General features: G+C 46.4%; 1 protein-coding gene across 4 annotated transcripts in view; it reads left to right on the top strand.

Annotated features, from left to right (window-relative positions):
- Positions 1 to 27,083, top strand: part of HEATR5A (HEAT repeat containing 5A) — a 362,218-nt gene that overhangs the window by 257,993 nt on the left and 77,142 nt on the right. For all 4 annotated transcript variants that reach the window (XM_069209087.1, XM_069209090.1, XM_069209089.1 and 1 more), the window contains exons 28-29: positions 4,642 to 4,861; positions 23,305 to 23,553. In XM_069209087.1, the coding sequence (XP_069065188.1) occupies positions 4,642 to 4,861; positions 23,305 to 23,553 (469 nt within the window). The remainder of the gene's footprint in view (positions 1 to 4,641; positions 4,862 to 23,304; positions 23,554 to 27,083) is intronic.

Here is a 27,083-nt window from a genome sequence, read left to right as displayed (position 1 = left end):
CACGGACCCGTCGGTATGCATTGAGGTTGGGGAGAGGGGGTGGGAGATCTTGGATGCCTGGCGGGTGGGGAGAGGCAATAGACAGGGGTGCCCCCTATTGCCCCTGTTGTTTGCCATGGCAATAGAGCCACTTGCATGTTGCTGAGGGCGGAATTGGTGCCGTGGGATATTGAAATAACAGGTACAACCCATAGAGTCTTGCTCTACACCAATGGCACCCTGGTCTACATACGGGCACCTGAGGTATCCATGCCTATCCTGGCGCAGTTATTGGAAGACTTTGGCGAGGTTGCTGGTCTCCGAATTAACAAACCTAAGTCAATGTTCTTTCCTTTAGGAGACCTGGTGGGGAGACCAAGATTGCAACTGCGGAATGTGGGGCTTCGATGGGAGCTGGACAGCTTTCGATATTTGGGGATCAGAGTAACGCACAGTGTAGACCAGCATAAGCTACAAAATGTGGACAGGGTGGTGCAGGGACTAGAAAACTCTGTTAAATTCTGGAATAGTGTCCCGCTTTCGGTGATGGGAAGAGTGGCGCTAGCTAAGATGCGCTTCCTTCCCCGTTGCCTCGGTTTAGTCCACAACGTTTTATTTCCTCTGGAAGACTGGTTCTTTCGCAAATTGAACAGTATATTAATTACATTGATTTGGGCGGGCAAACGTAGCCGAGTATCACTGGCAATCTTGCAGAGGGACATGGAGGAGGGGGGACTGGCAGTCCCGGATATACACTTCTATTACTACGCGGCGCATCTGCAGCATGCTGCTAGATGGCTGGCCCCAGCAGATAACTGGGAGAAGCGCTTATTGATGGGCGGGTTGGGTGCTAACACACTATCACAGCTACTGTTGCAGGGAGGACACCCCAGTACCATACTTGGTTATACACATGGCTAGTATATGGAGGAAAGTGGTGCAGAGGGTCATACAGGCAGCTCCCTTTAGCAGAAAGCTGAATATATGGGATTTGAAATCTTTTTGAAACATAGGCTCTATCATGTCCATGACACAGTGGCGAGAGGGTGGATGTATGGAGGTCAGTTTCCTATAACCAGGGGACACATTTATTACCCTCCAAGAGGCACGGGATACCTTTGGGTTAGGTCCACATCACTTTTTGCACCACGCTAAATTGGAGAGTTTCGCAAGGGACATCTGGATGGGATTTCCAGCTGCTCCTAAAACCTCCCCAGTATTGGAGGGGCTCATTGAATGGGGAGAGGAGAGACACCTAATAACTCACTCTTACAAAGCCATTGGAACTGATGGGATGCCATGTCGATACCCTGCATGAGGCATGTGGGAGCGGGATCTGGGTCTAGCTAGTTTGGATGCAAAGTGGGGTTGGTTCGCAAAGTATCCTGTAATAATAGGTTCAGGCTTCTGCATTTACACTACTTGCATCGCACATATGTCACACCACAACATCTTAAGAAAATAGATCCCACCAAAAGTGCCTCCTGCTCACGATGCGGTGTGGCTGACGCTGACTTCACGCATATGGCATGGATCTGTGCCACGGTGCGCACTTATTTGGGGACAGGTTGTGGAGCGTATAGAACTGGCCACAGAAATGTGAGTCCTGCAGTCGCCACTTGTTTGCCTCTTGGGGGTTATGGAATGTCCCAGGGGACGCAAGGTTCACTGTAGAATCATCCAACTCGCTCTGTTGCTGGCCAAAAGGAGAGTAGCCATCGGCTGGATGAGCGCACGGCAACCAATGTTCACAGACTGGCTCAGGGACATACTGGAATGGAGGGTAGCCGAGGAGATCCAAATGAAAATTTCATATGCAGACAGGGGAGCAGCTGCAGCCGTTCACCTCTGGGCTCATTTACTGAAAAGGTTCCCTGAGGACGACACTACAGCAAGGGAGGATTCTGAAGGGGAGGCATAATGGAGGGGTGAGATGCTCACCAACGCCAGATACGGAATCAATTGGTTGGGACTTGCACACTCCGGGAGTGCCCACACGATTGCGCAGGGTGACCAGTTGGGCGGAACTCATGAGTAGAAAATGTTTCAAGCTGTACGCTCAGAAATATTAAGGTACAAAATGCTGGTAATTGATGCTATCTTTTTATGGCTTGACCTCAGTACAATCCATGCCGATGTCAAAATATTGTAAGTGAAGTTACTGATGTGCATTGTATGTAGATATAAGGTTTATATAACAAAACCAATAAAAACAGTTTAAAAAAAACAAAAAAAACACAAAACTTTGACCTCTGTTCCCGGCCGGCCCGTGTTGCTGGTGGTGGGTGTTTGGGCTTACCTTGAACCCCAACCTGTGGACTACCTAACCCCTGGAGACTGGAACTGTAAGTCTTTTCTTACCTGTAAATTGTACTAACTTTTCTTTCCCCCCCAGAAACAGTTTCAGAAAATTGCACTGTCAACTTTTAAAATAGATTATTGCCATTTATTCCTAAAATGTATAACTTAGCGATTTCAAACAAAGTATTATTGATTCATAAGTGAAATGGGTATTTATTAATGTGCTTACCTGCAACTTGAATCTTGTGGTTCTAGAAATAAATTAAGAAAATATATATTTGCTATATAAGCTCTTGAGCCCACCCACCAACCCAGAGGTATGGGACTCCACTTGTAAATCTCTTCTTTTATTTAATACATTACTTTCACTACACACGTGGTGCACCATACTGCATTCACTTGCTAATCCACCCGTGGTGTGAAAAATACTCCAAAATGAAGTCTGTGCCAATGTGCGTTGTCCTCTAAATGAATAGTTACAGTGCATCGCATGACATGAAAGCCTTTCTGTGAAGAAAAGCAACACGCAAACATCCAAGCCCAACACTAGATGGCAGGAGCATGCAGAGCATGTTAATCTACAGCAATGCATGCTACAAACAGATGATTACTGTGCAAGTACATTTCCCATCTGCTGTATACTCTGATAGCAGATTCCTCACTGCCCTCTGCTCCACATTCTGTGCATTGGGCTTCTGTGTCTGTAAAAAGGTCCCATGTTCTGGACTGCTGTCGCCTCCAGTCTGCCTTGATTGATCTGCATCTCAAGCTGAAGAAAAGTACAAGACAAAACCAACATCAGCGCAGGGTGCCACCTAAAGGCTGCTTTGCCCTCTTTTGGGTGGTGTGAGGCTGTGGTAGTTTGCCCGCGCCACCTGCCGCCATGCTCTTGAAAGTATAGAACCAGTCTGGGACCTTGGACTGTTCCAAAGGTGAGGAATCTGCAGTTAGATTATCCCCCAGAAAGAATGTTATGGGGAGTAATTAACGTATTTGTTTTGGCGTGAAGCACTTTCAAGCCATTGTGCCAAAGCGTTTTGGAATGCTCACACACTTCTGGGATGAAGGGTAGTTTGCAGCTCTTGGCTTCCTATGCCAAAGGCTTTGCGGCATCTTAAACACACTTAGGGTGAAGGATCTGGTGCAGTCGGTTTGGGTTTCTGCTGAATAGTGATGGTTCAAAATCATAAAAAGTTTACTAGATCTGCAGGTCAAGTGACTTGAGTAATCTACTCGACCTAACTGTATTGCAGGTGGAGACCCTTAATCTTGTCGCAAATTGTGTGATCCTGGGCAAAAATGTTACTTTACAGAGCCACCTTTTTCTTCATTATCCCATGTGAGAGCACCTTCAAGTAACGTATTTCTGTATTTATGTGGACAAAAAAAATATTTTATTTGAACTAATAGATTAATGTTTTTTTTTTTCCATGTATAATAAGAATGTAGTCCACATATAGGTTACACGACCCCTGACTTGCCTCTTAGTTCACTAAAGCATTGTCATGAGGGCGGGGTAGGAATGTTTCTCAGCTGATGTTTAAAAGCTTTAAATTCCTTAGTATGATTGGGTAGCACACTGGAATTTACAAACACCATATTTTCAATTGAAATGGCCACAAACTTTCTGACTAACATGCGGTCTTACTGATAGAACTATATAACGTATAAACCATCTGTGGAAATTGGGTTTCAGTAAAAGTATTTATCTTTTCCACAACACTAAGTGAAGTGTTCTGATTAGTTTGCATCCTATTAAAAACTTATTTTCTCCACCCAGAATTACAAACAAAGGTGCTTTCGTAACTACTAAAATATAGTTTGAAGTGTTTGTATAGTTAACTTACAAGCTATTTAGAACAGCCCTGACATCCTGCACCCTTACATGCCACACTCTGTACAGCACAATTCTCAGACAGTTCACATTACAAAATCCTCCAACGTTGCGACTCATTTTATCAGTGAGGTAGTGTTTACTTTTCTTTCTCTGACTGCAAACTGTCAGACATCAGCTGGGATTTGACCTCTGTCTTTCGACGCAGAGGGAATATGACAAGAGAAAAACAAGATTTAAAGGCATCTGTGCAGCTCATTCAGTGTCTTCGACAACAGAACACCTATTCTTTATTAGCTCTCCAGAATGGGCCGGTAGGCCCTAAAGATAAACCGCTCACCCCGATAAAATCTGCCTTCATTGCAAGTGGGCGAGTAGATTTCTCTGTGCCTCAGGAGTACGTTTGCTGAAGTGTTGTGCAAACTAATTCGCACATTTATTCCAGTAAATGTGGTGTGTGTTTATATATAGAATCACGGGATGGGAGCAAGATGGCACTTGACCTGTTACTTTTCTTGTCCCTTCAGGTTTACATAATTACGGTAGAAAGACAGAAGAAGCAGAGCTGCAAACTCAAGTCTTGTGAGAGCTCCGGGGGCCAAGAGCAAGTCAGTTCCGTTACAGAGGGGCTTCTGAGTCTAGTGCAAGCCGAGCTTCCCGTTCTCAGCGGTCTCTGGCTGGCCGCGCTGCAGGATTACGCACACCTCACGCTGCCGCTGGAGTACGCCCATCAGCTACCCACGGAAGGTAATCGGCAACCCGCACTCTACCATTATTTGCTGCCATAGTAAACTCACCAACTCTGTTGAACCCAATTAGCATCCATTTATTTTTTGTAATTGGTTAAGACTTTGAGTTTACATAACCTCAGGTCTGATGTAGTGAGTTGAGAAAGGGTTTACCTGAGAAACCATCAACTTGTAAGGACACTTGAGCTTTATGGCCTTTTATGTTCCATAACACTCATTTGATTTTAATTGCTAAACCTTTCCCAACATTGAAAGAATGCAAAAACATCGGACACAAATAAGTTTTAGCATGACCTACTGATCTTTTCCTAGACGCAATGCTGAATGTTCAGTACACAGAACTTTATGAAATCTTCTGTGTAAGCAGAGGAGGATACAGGCAAGTGACAGGGAGATTATTTCATCTTAACCTTTCCAAATGAGCTTAACCTGGATGAAACATAATGGTTGAGTAGTCTAAACACTCATTCAGGGAACATCATGATGAATGTCACATACAATTGGTTCCTTCCCTTGAGGCGTTCCCCTTCTAGTTCTTTCACAAAGGGTAGTTGTGACAGATTCCGAGCCGTGCAAGATCTTCCTGCCTCATTGGTCAGAGAACTGTATTCATGCATCTCCGACTATACTGTCATGCTCGCAAAGTAGGCTTGGCAATCAGTTAGGGTTCACGATGAGCAGACACACTAAAAGCCACTATCATTCCTTTCAACCTATGCAGGTATGAAAGATGGTTTGCATACCTGCTGTTAGAATCCATGAAAAACAAGAAATGGGTGCGTGAGAGTGAAACACTAGACATAATACCAGTCTTTTAAATGTAATTGTCACAATCAAGGGATGGCACAAAAACTACCTTGGTGCTTGAGAAATGGGTGGTCATTGAACCAGCAGCAGGGAAGACAGAGGACCACAGGTAAGCATAACAATACTATCCAGAGTGAACTCCCATGATATGGAAGTGATATCAGGCTTACTGATTTTGACAGCTGATACTGTTGTGTTGAGCCTTTGAATAGACTGATATACCAGACACGATCTGATGTGGTAAGGAAGAAACAAAACTGGAGGGATGGATAACTTGTGTGGACTAGTAGGAACCGAAGAACTACAACGGCTCATAACACTTTGCCAGGTGAAGGCTCCAGATCAGAAAAGGTGTTAAATACTGGTGTAGGAAGCCAGGCTTTTTGCAGGTAGTCCCCTCCCACTTTATGCCCCCATTTGAACTACTGCATGCTGGTTTTTTTTTTGTTTTTTTAACTGATGGTGCACTGAAGCCCGCCAACCAGGGTCCAGTGCCAATATTATTTCCCCTAAAAACGAAATACCCAATTGTAACCCAATTGGCAAGCACTTTAGCACTCATGTAAGTCCCTAGTAAATCGTACCACAGCTACCTCTGGCCTGGGTACTGAAGAGCCTCCCTAAAGGCCACACCATGTATTATGCCGCCCTAAGGGGACCCCACACAAATGACATGCATACTATCATTGTAGGCTGCGTGACATGGTGCAAACCATGAATAAAAATGCGACAATGCACACTCACTGTGTGCCATGCCAAGTCACTGCATATAATATATGCAAGTCAGGCCTACAGCAAGCCTTGAAGCCGCAAGGCAGGGTGCATTATAGCACGCGAGGACACATGTGCATGAGCAGATAGGCCCCTGTGATGTCTAGTTCTAGTATTGGATATTACAAGTGAAGAGGGAAGCTATATTAAGGTATGTACTGGGCACTACGAGTTACTCAGCTACATAATGGCTTCACTGAAACCTAAAGTGTTTGGTATCAACCACCCCGTCTTAATAAATCCATACTGATGCCAGTATTGGCTTTATTATGACATGCACCCTAAGGGCACCTTAGACGTGCCCCCTGAAAACCTACTAGGCTAGTGTGCTAACTGACTGGTATCGAACAGCTTGCCCCCACACATGTTTCTGACCCCCTGGAGATGAGAGCTCATGGTCTGAGGTCAAAAACCATGCCTGTTCCAGAGGACGGTGTTATCGCCTCCTTTCAGCCGGGTGGTTAGTGAATCTGCATACCAAGGACAGGGTCTTAAGTACCAGCCACCCTTAAAATGCGACCACAGCTTCCACTTTAGACCCAGGAGATGGCCCTGAGGCCCATTTGGCACCAGGACAGGCAGGAAATTAGCTATGCAAGTAGGCGTGTTGCACTACCAGGCTAGTCATACCCCTAAGGTGTGCTGCCTGACGTGCTGCATGAAGGAAAGGGTTCCACCATCTTATTTTTGGGAAGGGTTATACCCACTCTGTATAGTAGATGGTCACATAGGGTGTGTGGTCACCCCAGAGTTAAGTAGCCCATTGGCTACTACCTTACACTCCCATAAATTGAGTATTGATGTGGCCCCTGACACCAGGACTACAGATACATCAGACTGAAGAAGGAGGATGACAAAGAAGAGCCGACCAACGCAAAAACTGTGGACCAGCCTGGACTTTTGGTGCCAAACCCTGCCTACCTGCTGCCGCCCTGACAATCACCCAGACCTGACTTGTCCTGCAGCTGTTCATGTCCCAAAAGCTTCAGAGGGCTGCCAGCACTTCGCAAACCAGCCAGCATCTCCCTTGGAGTGGAGGAGCCACTTCCCTGCAACCTGCAGGCACCAACCGTGGCGTCCGGTCCATCAATCTGCTGACGCCTGGGTCCACCGACACAGAAGTCACCCAGGAGGAGGTCACTGTTCTCCAGGAGGACAGACCTGTCTCCCCACAAAGTTTGGAGACTCCAAGCCCACCGGGAGTTGCTCTATACCAATAGCCGGGGTACAGGAGCAGTTGCAAGGACCAAGGCTTGTTTGTATCTGGACTAGACTCTGCCGCTGCAGAAAGACAACCTGCACCTGAGGAACGACGGAATCTATGAAGCTGCCCATGAGAGTGGCCCTACTGTCTATTTTTCTTCCCCCTTGCAGGTCTCACCAAACACCTTGAGCACCTTTGACGCACAGCGGACCAAAACCCTTTGCACCCGATCGCCCCGGCCCACGACCATCAACTGTGCCCTCTTGCTCCCCGGACCCTCCCAAACTGAGCCCCCTGTTGGGAGCTCCTGGACCTGTCGCCAAGTCCCTCCCGAAGCCTTTTTGTAGGTGCCCCCCCCCTCCCCTCTTTGACAACTGTGCTGTGTGCAAGGCATCGGACCCATTTGCACCCCGACATCACAGGGCAGGTAAAACCGAACTTCTGGTGTTGTGACTGTGACACCCTAACACCTAAAGGGGATAGATACTATTGCAAGAACCTGTATGCAGTACATGTTCTTTTTTTCATTGAGAAGGATTATCGCGTAAAAGCGTATTTGTGTGATTTACTTAACTCAATGTGCAAAGTAACATTTCATGCAGTATTTACCTAATTATGAAGATTTTTGGTGTCTAAAATAACATGAAAAGTGTTTTTCTAAAATTGGTCTTGAGTTTCTTCTTGTGTGTGTGGCTCATTTATGGACTCTGTGAGTACAATAAATGCTTAGCACTACCCTGTGATAAGCCTAAACTGCTCACCCATGTTACCACTAAAGAGAACATTTAGGTTTATTACCTTTAACCTTTGTCTGCCAATAAGGGTCGCCTCTACTATCTGCATAGTGTACCCTGTGACCGGGTGTTCCCGGCACTGAGTGGTTCTAATGACGTATCGGAGGGCTCCGATACGTCATTTCCGCGTTTCCCCGTTGTCGGGGAAACGCAACACGAACGAGGCCGCCGCGCAGCCGTTGCCAGGGAAACCAGTGTGGTTTCCCGGCACAGGGAGGTTGAAAAGGAGGACGCGCTGCAACGGAGGGGGAGAGCGAGATCGGAGGAGGAGACGGAGAGGCCCAAGGACGAAGAGAACAGACCCGTGGAGAGAGAGGAGAGACGCCAGGAGGAGGAATACCTCAAGGAAGGACCACCGAGGACGACAGGACGAGGAGATCCAGGAGATAAAGAGGAATCCATACTGGACACCCCGGGAAGAGGTGATCGACCGGAGGAACGCCATAACGCCAGCCACGGCCCTGGAGGGTCGTGGCTAAGCAAGGTACGGTCCTTTTGGACTCTAGAAAGGGGCACTAAGCTAAAAGGGGACTGGGAAGGGGATATAAAGGAGGGGAAAAAGGAGGGATAGGAAAGAGGTCACGGTGATCACTGCATGTGAGACACTTTTTCCCCTCACTAATTGTGGACTCTGGTCAAGTCGTTCCTCAACCTCTCACCGACACCCACCCCATCCTTTTGGTTTTTCCCTTTTCCCCAGTCAGAGAGAGAGAGAGAGCGAGAGAGAGAGAGTGGAAACCGGTTATAAAAATCCATACTTACCCCAGTGTTTTCTATCCTTCTGTTGCCGGTACTGTTCTGGATCCCCCCTGAGCGAACAACCAGGATTCCATCTGAAAGAGAAACAAAGAAACAGAGGACATTAACAAACCTGGACTAACCGACCAAGGACATAGTTTGAGAGAGAGAAAATCAACTGTACCTTAGTATAGACATTTTGTGTACTTCACCATTTCCTTTTAATAAACCACTTAAATAAGCACTATCACCACCTCTCCATTGTGTTTATACTGTTCGGCCTGTCACAGTGGTGCCAGAAGTGGGATCTATTGGTTTTGACCCCTCCCAGACACCCGAACAGTATACATAATGAGTGATACTCCCTCGTTGGAAGATATGATAAAACAACTGGCCGAGGGCCAGCGACATCTGCAGTTGGTATGGGAGGCACACCAAAGAGAAGCAAAGGAGGACAGGGAAGCATTACAGTCGGCTTTGAAAAGTCAGGCAACAATCCTCGCCAATAATCAACTGGTACACGAGACGGCCATGAAGAAACTAACCAAAACTATTGCTGTCAGTAAAGTTCACCCCAATGTACCCAGTTCTGTGTTACAGAAATATCAAGAAGGTGAAGACCCCGAATCCTTTTTTACTAACTTTGAGAGAGTGGCTTCGTCAGCTCAATGGCCTGAGGATAGATGGGGTCAGTATGTCGCACCACTTCTTACAGGGATATTACAAGCAGCATATCAAGCAGCAAACCCGGGAGGAACCACCCCATACCAAGAGATAAAGACTAGTATATTAGAACGTGTAGGACATGACACCGAATATTATAGGGTCAAATTCCGGAAAATCAAATGGGGACCAAATGAGGACCCCCGAACCTTTTATTATCGTGTAAAAGATTTAGCTTTGAAATGGTTGGGTCCTTCCGGGAATAGCAGAGAGGAAGTGATCCAGACGATCGTTCTTGAGCAATATTTAGATGCCTTGCCCACGGCTACAAAACACTGGATTCGCCAACATCCCAAAGTAGATACTGACATGGCGATCGACTTAGCATGTGCCTATCATCGCTCAGTGGATATAAGGAGTGTGCCATCCCGACCCAGCATAAAACCGGGGCTATCTAACCCTAGAAGTACTCCCAGAGCCCCTCCTGACGAGCCTATTTCACGCAGACTAATCAGCCATCCTCCGGTATCAGGGCCCCAATGTTACAACTGTGGGGAATGGGGACACATTGCCCGCATGTGTCCCAGAAAACAAGATCCTGGTGAGCCAATGGAGATAGGAGTAACTCGGAGAAGGGTACTGTGTACAGGACGAGGTAACCTGAAGTTTAAACAGATCCTAAACATCAATGGACAGTCAGTATGGGCTCTTATTGATTCAGGGTGTAGCCAGTCCGTAGTGAGGAAAGAGATAGTAAACCTGTCAGACGAGGAAGTAGACCGATGGGTAAATATTTGTTGTATTCATGGGGACAAAGAGCAATACCCCTTATATAAGCTAACAGTAGAGTGGGGAAATTACCGAGATGTCCTACCTATGGGAGTAATGACCGAGCTGATTGAGGAATGTATTATCGGGACTGATTATGAACATTTTCAAGAGATCTTAGATCATGTTAGAACCCCCAAGGGGACACAGGACTGGTGGAGAGAAGCTCCCTTTTCTAACAGTGTTATTGAATGCCCTGTAACCCGTCGAACATTATCACGTAGAGAAAAACGGGCAGCAAAAGCGAATCACCGGGGAGAAGAGATACAAGGACAAAAGCCTGGCCTTATAGCCGAAACCCATGAGGCGCCTGTCAGTTTCCCTCAGCAACAGAGAGAAGATCCTTCTCTCACACAAGCTTGGAAGTCTGCAAAATCGGAAGAGACCGAGGAGGTGGGTCCCTACTTCCTAATTAAGAAAAATCTCTTATACAGAATAACTACCACTCGTACAGGGGAACATAAACAACAACTATTGGTACCCGAACATTATAGAGATCACGTCCTGACTTTGGCTCATAGTCAACCAGGTGGGGGTCATTATGGGAGAGAAAAAACCGAAGAGTATCTCCTTAGGCGGTTTTATTGGCCAGGGGTTTTCGCCCACATACGCAAATATTGTGCCCAGTGTCCCAGGTGTCAACTTACTGAACCGGGTAGACCTAAGAAAGCCCCTCTAATGCCCTTACCCATCATAGACATCCCTTTTAGTAGGATGGGGATGGATCTGATTGGACCCCTAGTGCCCTCAACGAAAGGTCACATGTATATCTTGGTTATGGTTGATTATGCCACCCGATACCCCGAGGCCGTTCCTCTCAAAAGCATGACAACCAAAACCGTTGCCCAAGCAATGGTAAACGTTTTCTCTCGAGTGGGGTTTCCGCATGAAATACTCACAGACCAGGGAACCCCCTTTATGTCTACTCTTATGAAGCAGGTGTGTAAGACATTGGGTATTTCCCAAATTCGAACTTCGGTGTACCATCCACAGACAGATGGATTGGTGGAACGGTACAACCGAACAATAAAAACCCTTTTGAGGAAAGTGGTACAGGACTCAGGAAGAGACTGGGATCAGAAATTACCCTTAGTACTATACGCCATACGAACCCATGAACAGGCCTCAACAGGCCATAGCCCGTTTGAGCTCGTGTTTGGAAGACAACCTCAGTCTCTTTTAGATATGGCCATTGAGACATGGGAAGAAGAGGCAGAAGAGGGTGGAAGACCTTTATTAGAATATGCTCACAACTTACGATCCCAACTACAAAGTTTATGGGAAACAGTTAGAGTAAATATGGAACAAGCTCAATAAACCCCAAAACAGTATTATGACCGAGGAAGTAAGTTAAGGGTTCTACAACCAGGAGATCAGGTTCTAATAATGCGTCCCACATCTGAACACAAACTGATTGCAAAATGGCAGGGTCCATATAGGGTTATACGAGCCGTTTCTCCTGTTACCTATCTGATTGAAATCACAAACAATCCTCAGAAAACCCAGATTTATCATATAAATCTCTTTAAAAAATGGGAAGAACCGGACCATCCCGATACTTCCGGAGAAATGGTCCGATTCCTCTGTCCTAGCAAAAACTTGCATATTGAGTTTTGTCCAACCGAAAACAATTTTGGGGAAGGGCTACCCGAAGTAAATGCATCATTAACAATACCAGAGAAGGAACAGGTGTATAGCCTACTAGAACACTTCCGAAAGTTTTTTTTCAGTAGTGCCAGGTAAAACCCCCTTAATAACCCATAAAATAAGGACTACACCGGGTAAAATTGTTAGGTTACGGCCGTATCGGATTCCCGAGGCAAGAAAACAGATTATGGAGAATGAAGTACAAAAGATGTTAGAACTAGGAGTGGTAGAGCCTTCGACTAGTCCCTGGTGCTCCCCAGTCGTTCTGGTGCCGAAACCTGACGGTACGATCAGATTTTGTATTGATTTCCGGAAGCTTAATGAACATTCAATGTTTGACACCTATCCCATTCCTAGAGTGGATGACGTCTTGGAGAAACTGGGAAAAGCAAAATATATGTCCACCTTAGATTTGACTAAAGGGTATTGGCAGATTCCCTTAGCACCAGAGGATAAAGAGAAAACAGCTTTTGCTACTCAGTCCGGGCTTTATCATTTCACCGTGCTACCATTCGGACTGCATGGAGCACCCGCTACGTTCCAACGGTTAATGGATAGACTTTTAAAACCATTTCAATCTTTCGCAGCAGCTTACCTAGATGACGTAGTTATCTTTAGTGAAACCTGGGATGATCATCTCCTCCATCTACAACAGATATGCCATACTCTCAAACGCTGGTTTAACTGCCAACCCTAAAAAGTGCGTTCTAGGAAAACCCAATATATCCTACTTAGGATACGAAATCGGTCAAGGGACTCTGCAAACACAAAATAAGAAAGTAGTCGCCATTCTAAATGCACCTAACCCTAAAACAAAAAAAGATTTACGCTCGTTCCTAGGATTAGTAGGCTACTATCGTAGATTCATTCCCGACTATTCCACACTTGCAGCCCCTCTCACTGATCTTTTTTCTAAATCCCATCCTACTCGATTAGCTCCATTTTCGGATCACCAGACGGCTAGCTTTGAGCAATTGAAGTCCTATCTGACTCGAGATCCCATTCTAAAATGCCCAGATTTCTCTAAACCCTTCCATCTATACACCGATGCCTCTGATGTAGGGTTGGGGGGAGTACTGGCACAACCCGACGGGGAAGGCAGGGATCATCCGATAGTATATATCAGTAGGAAGCTATTTCCCCGGGAACGTCACTATCCTACCATTGAAAGAGAATGTTTGGCTATTAAATGGGCCGTGGACACTTTACAATATTACCTGTTAGGTCGACCTTTTATTCTTTTTACGGATCATGCTCCCCTCACATGGTTGTCCGCTCATAAAGATACAAATTCCCGGATTTTGAGGTGGTTCCTTGAACTCCAACAGTTTTCCTTTCAGGTCCGTCACATACCAGGACCCCAACAGGCCCCAGCTGATTATTTGTCACGGTTCCCAGACTCTACTACGGTCCTCGAACAGGACCGTTCATGGGGAGAGGTGTGTGACCGGGTGTTCCCGGCACCGAGTGCTTCTAATGACGTATCGGAGGGCTCCGATACGTCATTTCCGCGTTTCCCCGTTGTCGGGGAAACGCAACACGAACGAGGCCGCCGCGCAGCCGTTGCCAGGGAAACCAGTGTGGTTTCCCGGCACAGGGAGGTTGAAAAGGAGGACGCGCTGCAACGGAGGGGGAGAGCGAGATCGGAGGAGGAGACGGAGAGGCCCAAGGACGAAGAGAACAGACCCGTGGAGAGAGAGGAGAGACGCCAGGAGGAGGAATACCTCAAGGAAGGACCACCGAGGACGACAGGACGAGGAGATCCAGGAGATAAAGAGGAATCCATACTGGACACCCCGGGAAGAGGTGATCGACCGGAGGAACGCCATAACGCCAGCCACGGCCCTGGAGGGTCGTGGCTAAGCAAGGTACGGTCCTTTTGGACTCTAGAAAGGGGCACTAAGCTAAAAGGGGACTGGGAAGGGGATATAAAGGAGGGGAAAAAGGAGGGATAGGAAAGAGGTCACGGTGATCACTGCATGTGAGACACTTTTTCCCCTCACTAATTGTGGACTCTGGTCAAGTCGTTCCTCAACCTCTCACCGACACCCACCCCATCCTTTTGTTTTTTCCCTTTTCCCCAGTCAGAGAGAGAGAGAGCGAGAGAGAGAGAGTGGAAACCGGTTATAAAAATCCATACTTACCCCAGTGTTTTCTATCCTTCTGTTGCCAGTACTGTTCTGGATCCCCCCTGAGCGAACAACCAGGATTCCATCTGAAAGAGAAACAAAGAAACAGAGGACATTAACAAACCTGGACTAACCGACCAAGGACATAGTTTGAGAGAGAGAAAATCAACTGTACCTTAGTATAGACATTTTGTGTACTTCACCATTTCCTTTTAATAAACCACTTAAATAAGCACTATCACCAACTCTCCATTGTGTTTATACTGTTCGGCCTATCACATACCCCTACACTGATGTGCTGCATTGATAGCCAGCTTCCTAAAACTGTATCTACCCAGAATGCCCCAGAAGCATGGACCAATATCCGTAGGGAAAAAAAATACAAGGCTGTGCATTGAGACCCAATCAATCAAGGGTCTTGTGGAAGGTGTGGGGGTCCTCCGGGTGCTGGAGGGATGCATCTGGCCTTGTCCAGCTGGTGATGGTGGTCGAAGAGCCAAGTCTTGAGCTGCCTTCTGAAGTCCTTCAGAGAAGGGGAGGTGCGCAGGTGGAGGGGGAGGTCCTTACAGGACCTGGCGGTGAGGTGGGAGAAGGAACAGCCTCCAAAGTGTTCACAGCTCATGTGGGGGAAGTGGGCCTGGGCGAGGGAGGCTTAGCGGAGTTCTCTGGTCTGTCAGTGGAAAGTGATGCAGTTGTTGATGTAGGCAGGTCGGCGTTGTGGAGGGCCTTGTATGCATGCATGAGGAGCTTGAAGAGGCTGCTTTGATGGACAGGGAGGCAGTTGAGGGCCCTGAGGTGGGGAGTGATGCGGGTTCTTCTGGGGAGATCAAGGATGAGTCTTGCTGCCGCTGGATGGTCTGGAGGCAGTTATTGAGCTGTTTTGTGGTTCTGGTGTAGAGGACGTTGCTATAGTCGAGTCGGCTGGAGATGAGGGCTTGGGTGACTGTTTTCCTGGTAGAGATGGGGATCCATTGGAAGATCTTGCAGAGCATGCAGAGGATGTCGAAGCAGGAAGATGAGACAGCATTGGTCTGTTTGTTTCGTGGTCAGTTGGTTATTCAGAATAATCCCAAGGTTGCATGCGTGGTCGGTGGGTGTGGGTGGGGAACAGAGGGCAGCAGGCCACCAAATGTTTTCCCAGGAGGAGGGCTTGTTCCCGGAGAAGAGGATCTCCGTCTTGTCTGAGTTTAGCTTGAGGTAGTTGGTCCTCATCTAGGTGGCGATGTCGGTCATTGTGTTTTGGAAGTTGGTTCATGTGGTGGAGGTGTCGTCTGTGAGGGATAGGACGAGCTGGGTGTCGTTGGCATAGGAGACGATGTTGGGTCTGTGGGTGCGTGTGATATTTGTCAGTGGAGTCATGTAGGTGTTGAAGAGGGTGGGGCTGAGGGAGGAGCCCTGGGGGACGCCAAAGATCATGTCTTTGGGTGCAGAGACAAAGGGAAGGAGGAGGATCCTCTGTGTTCAGCCAGAGAGGAAGGAGGAGATCCAGTTGAGTGTGTTGTCTTGGATACCAATGCTGTGGAGTCTGGTGTTGAGTGTGGTGGGAGACCATGTCAAAGGCTGCCGATAAGTCGAGGAGGATGAGGGTTGCTGTTTCTCCCCAGGTCAAGGAGGCATCTGATGTCCTTGGTTACTGCGATAAAGGCGGTCTTGGTGCTGTGATAGGACTGGAAGCTGGATTGGGATTGGTCGAGCATGTTGTTGTCTTCGAGGTAGTCTGTTAGCTGGCGGCTTATGGCCTTTTCCAAGACTTTGGCGGGGAATGGGAGAAGCGAATGGGGTGGTAGTTTTTGAGCTTGTGGGGATCGCCTGAGGTTTTCCTCGGTAGAAGCTTGACTTCTGCATGCTTCCAGGCGCCGGGGACGGTGGCTGTGGAAAAGGAGGTGTTACATCTTTTCTGTGTAAATCATTTACAACTTTTACGTTAAACAGTTAACCTTCCATTGTTCTTCTGTAGACCACATACTTGATTTGCAAGAAAGTTTCCTCACACAGTGCTTCTAAGAACGTTGTTGAAAAACCTTGTTAGGACGACTGGAGATCACAAACACTCGGCTAGTGTTTTATTTTAATGCTTTCAATGCTGTTAGAGAGAAAGATGTGTTTGCAGAGTGTATTGTTGTAGATAACTTGCTGTGCTTTAGCCTACAATCTGGTGTTGGATTAAGAATATTACAAGCAGTTTACTTCTAGATTTTAGTTTTTCATGAAAGACTCAAGATCACATATCCAAACTCTATAATACATTAGCATTAAGACTCCACATAGATGATTATTTTCCCGCCAATGGGTTTGGAGTAAAGCTGATCTTCCAAACTTGGATTTTGTGCGCTGCAACAAGAATGGGCTGTACTGAACAATATTGATGACTTCCACAGCCTATCAGACACAAAAAAGAAATCCAGATTGACGTGACAATCTTAGAATCCTGCATGCTCCCCTTCATATAAGAATGACTTCAAGCCGATAAGCTATCATGATTCTGTGCTTTGTCAGCGGGTTTATACTCTATTGTAATCATTACAAGCTCTCTTCAAGATCATGACAAGAAAAGCTCCTAAGTATGTAAGCATTTAAAGTGTTCATGGTCTGTCGATAACATTTGTGATTAATAGATGAGTATATACCACTGCTGTCAAGTTAAGAGCCATACATCTCTGCTTTGAAAACAAACACTGATGTTGACAAAGACACGGCCAGTCTTTCAAGGTTAATGAACCTGGAGAAAGAACATAATTTTAAGATGTTATGGATCTGACCAGTAACTTATTGCAGGACGTTTACTGTGCCTTAGGTTAAAAATAAATAAATAAAATATAAAAAAAAAACCTGCACTATCAAAAAAGGGGCTATCGAAACACAAGCCAGAAGCAAAAGCGGCCAAGCATACTCCAAGCCCCTTACCCCAAGCCTTGAAGCAGGCCGCCTGTGGATATTTAAAAGCCTGCTTCGAAACGCTGGACGTTAAGTACTGAAAAATACTTTAATACTAGAGAAAGATCTACTTAGATTGGTTGTAACTGAAGATGCACATTGGAACTGATAGTCTCGGAACCAAAATTTGAGAATAGAAATAAGGATATCTCCACACTAACATATGAACATAGTTATTCGTCAGGACTCAAGACAAAAACTAATTTATATTGACTCCACTCAGGCCATATTGTGACAAATCTCAGAATGAATTGTTTAGGCCTCCAAACGTGGCCAGTCCAGCCAGCCCTCTAATAGAGACTGCTACCTTCAATCAAGGCTGGTATTAAATTGAACATTACCTTCAAGGGGGACATTTCACTAAATTTATGACATTAACTCATCTTTAAAACCCTCTAAACCAGACATACATTCTTATGTTAAGCAAATGCTACAGGGCCCAATTCCATCATGTCTGACAGACACAGGTGAAGAAGAATATTCATACAGCCATCTGAACCTTGCCCCTCGTCCCTCTTAGGGTGCATTGAAGGAATAATTAACAGACTGAATCAATTAAGACTTTCTAGAGCAATACCCTGTTAGAGCACCGCCTCCAGATAAAACGTCAGAGTACTTTGCTGTAATCCAGTGAGGAGCATTCCAACATGACAATGGAGCGAGAACACATAGACCATAAATGCAAGGCTGCCCCCTGGATTGTGCTTGGTCCGAAGCCATGGTCCCTCTGATTCTGTGGTTTTGCATACTGCTTGGAAAAGATCAAAGATTCACTAACAAGGGGTCATGGAAGAGCCACCCAGTGATATAGTAACCTTCTTGTCATAGAAGAGAAACATTGAAGCAAGAGGTTCCGGGCGTGGCGACCTTGTGGCGTATTGCAGGCTCACGAGCACTCGTCAACCAGTGTGACTGTTTCCACTGGGAAAAAATGAGACTTCTCTGACACCTTCCTGAAAAGCATCAAAACAAACAGAGAGGAAAACGTAAAGGAGGAGACAGTGTCCCAGAGCAGCATATGCTGCTCTCTAGATGTAGTACTAGTTTAGTCAAACCTCACTAATCCCAGTTAAGTATTTCCAGGTTCCGCCCTGAGATTCAATGCCTGTCGAACCTGGCATTCGATGCAACGTATTTCTCTGGGCCACATGTTGATGAGGCCCCCAACAGTGAAGAAGTTGATCCACGTTAATTCCATTGTTGCCAACAAATACTGCAGAGCACTGGTCACAGTGGGCAGCTTTATCGAGTTACTTCCCTTTGAACAAGGTCAGCAGCAGTAATGAGTGACAGTCCAACAAGACTAACATCAAAGTCAATCACCTACCGCCAGATATATCTGCCTGGAAGGTCAAGGTGAACAAAAAAATGCGTACCGCTTCTACTAGAAGACGTTCCCACATTGTCAAGCGGAGATTAAATGAACCAGAGAGGCAAGGAGCGTACTCCACGTACTTGGTAATACCGCTACACCCTCAACAGATCTGTGGGACTTGAATACGTACGAGCAAACCATTCATTTAAAGATAATAACATTTTAGGAAGTGATCCAGTTTCTACAAGAAGGCTACTTTCCAGCGGTATTAGACAATACATTTTCGTATCCAGATGCTTACTAGTCCTCACAAGTACGCATGTTTTACAGTAGGTGCAAAGTCTTATTAATTCAGTTTCCCCTTTCTTATATAAAATTTCTCCAAGAGTATTTACAAAATTTCTTGGTGTGACACAGGCTCATCTTCACCATAGAGTGTGTGGTTCACTGATACTTACAGTTGGCTGTTAACAGCTGAAAGCAGCTCCAGCAACGCCTGTCCCGCATACAGGTAACCATAACCTTGCCTTACCAGTTAGGCTTCGCTGTCTGTGCCGAAGAATCCAATTTGCACCTCCTGTAGACTCTGCGTAGGAAATCGACCATTTCTGCGTGGTCATCCCAAATTTCTCACTCTTTGCTGGACCCTATTTTGTTGTTCACTTTATAACTCTGTGCACTAAAACCCTGCTAACCAGTGGTAAAATACCCTTGCTCACTCTTAAAACATGGTCAGATTGGGAGGGGGAGGGCCTAGCAAGATGGCCGACAAGACACATTTCTAGACCACTCCTAATTCCCACTGTCTTTATTCTTCATCATCCTGCTTACATACTCACCTTCTCATTGTGGTCACTGCTCATAGACTGCACTCAGTGTATAAAGCAGAGTAGGGTGAGTTCCCCTGCATGAGGATTGGCTGCTGGATCTCACTCTGGAGGGCCCGCTGGGCTTGACGACTGCATTTGCTGGATGGGTTCCCTAATTTGTGTTAGCCTTGGGGGGAGCTTTCTCACTGCCTCTAATCTGTGATACTGGTGGGGGACATTGCATATTGAGGCCCATGGTTCCTCTAAACTAGTGGTTCAGCTGAGGGTGCTCTCTTCTGCATGGTCCGGATTGTCTGACTCTGGAGGAGCGTGGTGGCTGTGGTGCTTGTGGCACTCTGCGATGTGTGGGTCTTCCTCCTCCCGGGCATTGGTCACACAGGAGTAAACACGAACCTCCACTGCGCAGACAGTATGGGAAGAACAGGGCCACCTTGAAGACTCATCCGGGAAATGTAGACATGAAGTAAACCACACCAAAGACATCAACAGAAAAAACCTCGGAGCGGGATGCGTTCTGCCTGCCCGAGGAGCGGCCTCCACTGGTGGGGGAGCCTTCACAGGCGTACCTGCTGGCAGCAATCCGTAGCTCTAAAACTGGGCTGGAGGCAAAAATAGAAACAATTTCAGTCTTCAGCGGGCAGACTTGAGGGAGCTGACTAACAAGGTACATGCAACAGTAATCAATTGAAGGTCTCTGTGCTGAGGTCACTATTATGAGAGAACCAATGGGCAAAATTGACAGCAACGACCAGGATCCTGGAGAGCCAGAGGGAGGACCCTGAAGGGCGCTCTCTGCAATAATATACGGCTCTTGGTATTCCTTCAGCTGGCGGGAGGGAATTGCGCCCAAAGCTTTCTGAAAGAGTGGATGCTGCAGGTTCTCAGGCCGTAGGGCGAAGCACAAGGGGCACTGATTGCCAGGCCTACACTGAGAACACCTCCTAGAGCCATGACTGTTCAAATTTTCAAGTACACAGACTGTATGTTTAGGGCAGCTAGAAAGGCGAGGGCCTTTGACTACAAGAATCATTAAATTGCTGTCTACCCCGACTATATCCAACAAGTGCAAATCCAGAGGAAGACAAAGCAAAAACTCGAGTCATGGATATCGGGTACATTCTGCTGTACCCCACTGGTGTATGTCGTAGCCAATGGCAAGACAGACTTTTCTGAACATCCTGAGGAAGTCTGAAGTTAGCTAGAATTATGGGACAAAGTTTCTCCTCTGGGTGGGATCTGGAGTGAAGATGGGGCGCTTTTATGGGAGCCGGCTGGGGAGAGTGGATCCACTTTCTTACACTCTGAATTATATGAGCGCACATCTGAATACCCAGTTGGTAAAGGCATTTCCAGCAGTAGAGATTGACCAGGCATGTCAGAAACTGACTTTCTAATCTGACAGTGAGAATGATGCTGATGGACCTTTCTTCCTTTGTGCATTACTTTGGTTCCCAGTGCATGTCTGTAGATGTGTCCTTTACCGAGAATGCTTGGTATCACAGTGGGTGCAGGTGTCTGGGAATTGAGAAGCTGCAGTGTTGTTGTCAAGTTGACAACATTTAGCAGTTAAATACGCAGACCGAAGAGGCCTGCCATCAGCACTTTGGTTGCTCAACTAAACATATTCACCACTGAACGATCTGCACTATAAAAGTGACTACTGCACTGAATGCCTTTAGCCATTTACTTTTAAATATCCTCCCCTGCAAACTAGTGTCATAGTCAAACAATAGTGGACAGCATTAGTAAGTTGAAAAATGATTTTTTTGGGTGGGAACAGGAATAACTCTGTTGAAACAAGTTAGACTTAAACTAGAGAAGTCACAGTAGGTCTCTGAATGGCTGCATAACTGTGCCTCCCTGGCCCATTCAGAGCAGTGAAGCACAGGGCAGAATGTAGCTGCAGTCCCCAGCACTGCCCAAAGAACAGATTTAGATGAACTAATGGCGGCTCATTCTGCACTAACAAGTGAAGCATCCAAGACTTGTGAGCCTGCCGTAATAGTGGTGGTGGTTGAGCTTGTTTAGTATGTGCTACAGATAGTGCAGAATGGAGCGCCGTCTTGCAAAAAGGGTTTGGTTAAAACATCACATGAAGTGGTTCTTTAATGTTTTCTAAACTTCTGAATAGAGAATTCAAAATGTGTACAAGGAAATGGGCAAAAATGAGAAGCCAGTCTGTACACAGAAACAAAAATATACAAATGTGCTGCTGCATGTATTTAAAAAAAAAAAACATATGCTGAAGTTGATGAAAAGAAACATTTAGCACTGGCCAAGTGGAATTTCCACCATGACTCTGACTTTCAGAAAATGTTTTCATACTTTCACCTATTATGTACATTTTGTGTATAACAACTTCATTTTCATATCTCTGTTAGTGCTCTTTGTTTCAACACTGAATATGTTTTACAAACACCATGTGCATTAGAGAGAATGCTTTCAAACCTTGCCAACTATGGGACATTAACTGCTATAAAATGTGTGTAAATTGAAGGAAACCATCAGTATTTTAATACTCCATAACAGGAGGGAGGAGGGCGCAGCTGAGCTGCTTGAGAGCCAATGGTTTGTATGTTGCAGTCCCTGGCTCTGGCTGGCAGCTGAGTTCTGCTGGCATTGGCACAGACAAGCTCGTGGCACTGCAGCCGCTGACATTGGCACATTGAAACATCTACAGACCATGTCATTGCTGCCAGCTGAACTTCATTCAGTTCCTCTCATAGTACACTCCTCCATCATCCCAGTGAATCCATGTAGTACATTCTGAATCATGGGCAGCAGGATCCCATGGGTGCAAAGTAGAAAGGAGAGGCAGTCTCTTCCATTACATCAGAGAACCATCTAATATGGCTTCCTACCTAAACTTGTCTCCTTTGCCATTTCTCTGCTTTTGCAGTATCGTATAAAACAAAACTGAAAGCAAGGCCTGGCCTAGGGAAAAACATAAACATATCCCCTTGGACAACAGAGAGGTAGTGACGAAAATCCTAAGTCCTTATTGAGTAATTTAATGACCAGTTGTCTTGCACTTTTTCTTTTCAGAAAATAAATGTTACTTGGCAAGCTCTTTCTGGCTGCTGAGCTAAAGCCAGTGGACCCCATGTGCACTGCCAACGGTTGCAAGAAGCGTGCCATGGAACCTCTAAATGGCATCCATGAGCACTGGATGGATGCGTGGATAACCACCACGCAGAGCGACTGACAAATTGGTAGTGTGATGGTATCTAAACTGAGATCGTATGATCTATCAGAAGTCCACTCCGCAGAGCTGAGAGTGAAGAAGGGGGTGAGGAATCCGCAGTTAGTGACCACCAGAAAGAGCGCTATCAAAGGTAACTCAAGTACACATACAACAGCGCTCATCTTCCACATGACCTGAAAGAGGGTGCAAACGTTAAACTGATCTCGCACAATGGTGCAACAAGTTAATCACACATTGATGCCGAATGAACAGCCATTATGGAGTTGTGGCCAGCTTTGCAAATGGTGTCATCATGTACTTGACCTCCAGTTGACTTCTTTTCCATAGCTCTTTAAACTATTCTGAATACAACAACTGTATGTCAGATTTATGCGCAGGTAACTCCAGGATCTATATATAAAGTAACAGGTAAGCAGCCTTCCCTGCCAGAGAAGGCAGATCTTTCCCTCACTTGTTCTCACATGAAATGTATTGCATATTGCGCAGAGCATATTATGGTGGAGCAGTTCTTCGCAAACGACTTGGCCCCTGCGTGTACAGTTCATGAGTTCACACTTATTCTTCTTTGCCCTGCAGGCGGCGCCTTCTACACAGCTGACACAGGGGACGGTGCCAGACCACACTACTGCAGCGCATGGGCCCCTCTGCTGTATGCTACATCCCTCTGGCTGCACAACACTGGCTTCCTGACAGTGGACCAGGATGAAGGCAGCTCCAACCTCTCCCGCCCCGTCACGCCCACATCCATGGGACAAGAGTTGACCTCCCGCGGAGGGGCGAAGGCTCCAGAAGATGTTAATGCTGACCGCTTCCACCTGATCCTCGGTTAGTGTGGGGAGGGCTGCCCATTGGGAACATGCTTCTGAATCTTTTCTTTGATATTCAGACCACTCATTCGAACTGAAGGGGGCTGTAGAGTTTTCTTCAGGAGAAGAGAAGGAAACATCTCAATATAAAAGAAGGAAAGTGTAAAGTAAAGTAATTGCATTATGAACATCAGCGGCTGAAGTGCAGGTCTAAAGAGCAAGAAACATGGTGTTGAAATGTGTTATCTGCTGGCACTGCTCATCTGGTGCTGAGTGAGATGCAGGGCTTTTTGGCCAACTCAGTGGTCCCAAGGCCCAGAAGCACACAGGGAGTCTTTTATCCATTGCAGCAGAGGAGGATCAGACTACCTGCATGCATGTCCTGGGACAGTCTCCTACAAGTGTTCAGTCATGAACTAGTCCTTTCATTTTGTGTACTGGGCCTTATATGTAAAGTCCCAGATCACTGAGGTACAGAAGTTGACCAAGTGCACTGTTCCAGTTAAATTTAAGTAACCAAAATATAGCCTTTTCGTTATTAAATTTAAATGGGTCAGTGAATTGATAAAGGCGGCTGCTAGTATAAGAAGCACTCGCAGGACCAGAATGTACAATTCTAACTACTACGTCCTAGTTTTCTCTTATTCCTATCCTATAAGTTTCCTGCCACCCACAAGCAGGCCCAGAAACTGCATCTGCAAACCCATCCATGATTGGTCCCACCAATGCATGTGTGCATCATGCATGATTATGCCCAGTTCCCTTCAGGAGTTCTGTGTGCAACTTCACCAGTTCTCTTTTCCACTCTTTTATTGCTCTGAATGCCTCTAGGATGCAGCAGTGGAATCTGTTGTATCCTAGCTGGACGTCGGCCATCTGATGCATGCCTGTATGCATGCGACCACTGCACAAAGTGCCTGTCTTCTTTGTAGGGTAATGACCATTTCCAAGGAGACATTAGACTTTGAATCAAGAAGTATCTCATAAACTGAGTAAGGTTGAATGTATGTTTTGGTGGGTGTAGGAGAACGCATCTATGATCCCTTTCCCTTCTTTGTAAATTGTCACCTTCACATCCCAAGTGCAGTCCTTGCACATTCAACTTTCACCACGTTGTCGATGATTTATCCAGCCATTAAGGATCGTGGAAGGAGAATGCACTGATGTGGATTTACAGGCCATTTCACTGTTGCTTCTTAAACCCTGGTGGGTCAAATGTCACCCCATCTAGGCACAATGGTTCCGGTCTTCCACTATAAATGCGATCAAACTTGTACTTTCTTTTCTGCTGATAAGTTGTAACCAGTCGTCCAACTCCTTCTTCACTTGGACACAAATTAAGGCGCCAAGTCTTATCCTGGTCCAACAGCTCAGAAGTTGAATAGAGTGGAATAGAAGAATAGAGCTAGTGCCCTTCAAGGCAGTTCTCACCCGAGGAGGCATGTGCACCTCCAGCCTCCTTTTTCTCCTCTGCAGTTGAGTACGGTTCCTACTCGCCCAGGAAGACGTTGAAGAGAAGAGGAGGCCCCCAAATTGGTAAGCAAAGCTAAGGGAAGAAAACATGTTCTTCTGTTCCCCAGGAAGCAGCCTCCCAACACCATGCTGAAACTTCCCCCATTGCTTTCTGGAGAGTGTTGTTACCCTTCTTGCCTCCACTTACCTCTTGTCTTACACTCACCTTTAGTTTTCGTCTGTCCTCTCAAGTCAATATTTTCCAGATCCTACTATGACTGTGTTGGATTTGCCTTTGTTCCAAAGCAGGTTCATGGAGCCCCTCTCGTATTATTCAGAGGTCTTGGATAATGACCTGTGTATAAAACACAGAGATATCCGCTTGGATGCCTTGACCTCCAACTGTAAGCCTGGAGGACTGGCTCAATTCCCTCAACACTGTGGGGCTGGATCGCAACCTCTCTCCAAATCATCCTACTTGGCACAGATCCTGGCAGAGGATTTGATGCCGCTGCTGCTCAGAGCCATCTGGAAGTCCTTGTCTGAAAACAGGCCTCACGTTCCCAGAATCCAGGCATTTAGTCCCTGGCGGCCTCCTCAGCACTTCCACTGAAGTCTTTGTTTCACCTAAAGTCCTATGTTCTCAGGCTGGTACAGGATGTCTCCGCGCCCCGTAGTATCTGGACTGGAGTACGGCCTCCAGCTCAGTTTTGGGGATGGTTGTCTTCTAGGGAAATCTGTATCCACCCAAGTGGAAAATAATGGCAAAAAGTCCCCGTTACAGAAGGATTGAAGCAAGGTCACAGCCTCTAGGAGGCAGGTTAACACCATTGCATTGATGATGAGTTACAATTTATCTATTTTACATGTTTATGTAATTCCACTTTCCAAGTATCAGAGGTTAGTGCACCTCACGGAGAACAGAAGATCTCAAGATCCCAAGTTGGTTTCCCACAATATATGAGAAACATGAGAACATAGAAAGATCAGAGAAAACCTCAGGTAAATCAGGCTCAAAGATTGAAGGCAAGAGAAAAAGGTGCAGACAAGGAAAACAGACAATGGACTGAGATAAGTGAATAAAGCTATAGTGACTTTTTAGGTTTTCCTGAACTGGAGAATGTATTTTTCTCATATGAGGCCTTCCGATAATTCGTTCTGTACGGAAGGAGCCATACCTGGAAAATGGTGTGCAGCTGTATGTGATGGAAACTTCTTTGGTTCAAGTCTTGTGTCTTTATGTCTGACTTTTGCCAACCCCCTGCCCCCACCATCCCCCTTAGAATGTTAATAAAAGAGAAGTCGTCAGCAGGTTGTTGAAGATGATGAGTTTGGAACATGGTGCTGGCTGACTTGATTTGATTCTTACTTTGAGAGGTGGCCGGTCATGCTTTCCTCACACGATGTGATTGAATGTTTTCATCATTGATGCAGAGTCTGGTGGTAGCGTGCATCAGAGGTTTTAGACATGACATGGAGGGTTAGGCAAGACAGATTAATTAGAGCAGTGCACCATAGTTAGTGTGAGATTTCCAGCACAAGAAAAAACTAACAAAAATCAGACATTTTGTGGTTCTTTATTTAGTAAATGAAGAAGAGGCGCCCGAGGGAAAGCTACAGCCTTTACATTTTATTAACTGATCTGTCTGGGACTTTTGAGTCCGAGACCACAATTGGCGAATATCGGTTGCAGGAAGAATGTCTAGAGTGCATCTGCTACAGTCCTCTCAAAATCTGAAATGGAAAAACACAAGAATTAAGGGGGTCATTACGACCTTGGCGGTAACCGCCGTACGGCCGACAATGCAGCCCCCATAATGACATTCCTGCTGGGCCGGCGAGGATGAGGCCGCAACATAGGAGCCGGCGGTGTTGCGGCCGTGCGACGGGTGCAGTTGCACCCGTCGCGCTTTTCACTGTCTGCTATGCAGGCAGTGAAAAGCTGGCCGGGGTCCTGTTAGGGGGTCCCTGCACTGCCCATGCCAGGTGCCCCAGGACACCCCTTACCCGCCAGCCTCTTCCCGGCGGCCAGCAACCGCCAGAAACAGGCTGGCGGTAGGGGTGTCATAATCCCCAGGGCAGCGCTGCTTGCAGCGC

This window comes from Pleurodeles waltl, chromosome 9 (genome assembly GCF_031143425.1).
Source record: "Pleurodeles waltl isolate 20211129_DDA chromosome 9, aPleWal1.hap1.20221129, whole genome shotgun sequence".
NCBI classification, from domain to species: domain Eukaryota; kingdom Metazoa; phylum Chordata; class Amphibia; order Caudata; family Salamandridae; genus Pleurodeles; species Pleurodeles waltl.
Note: the sequence above shows the minus strand (reverse complement) of the source record. Positions and strands in the feature narration are given on the sequence as shown.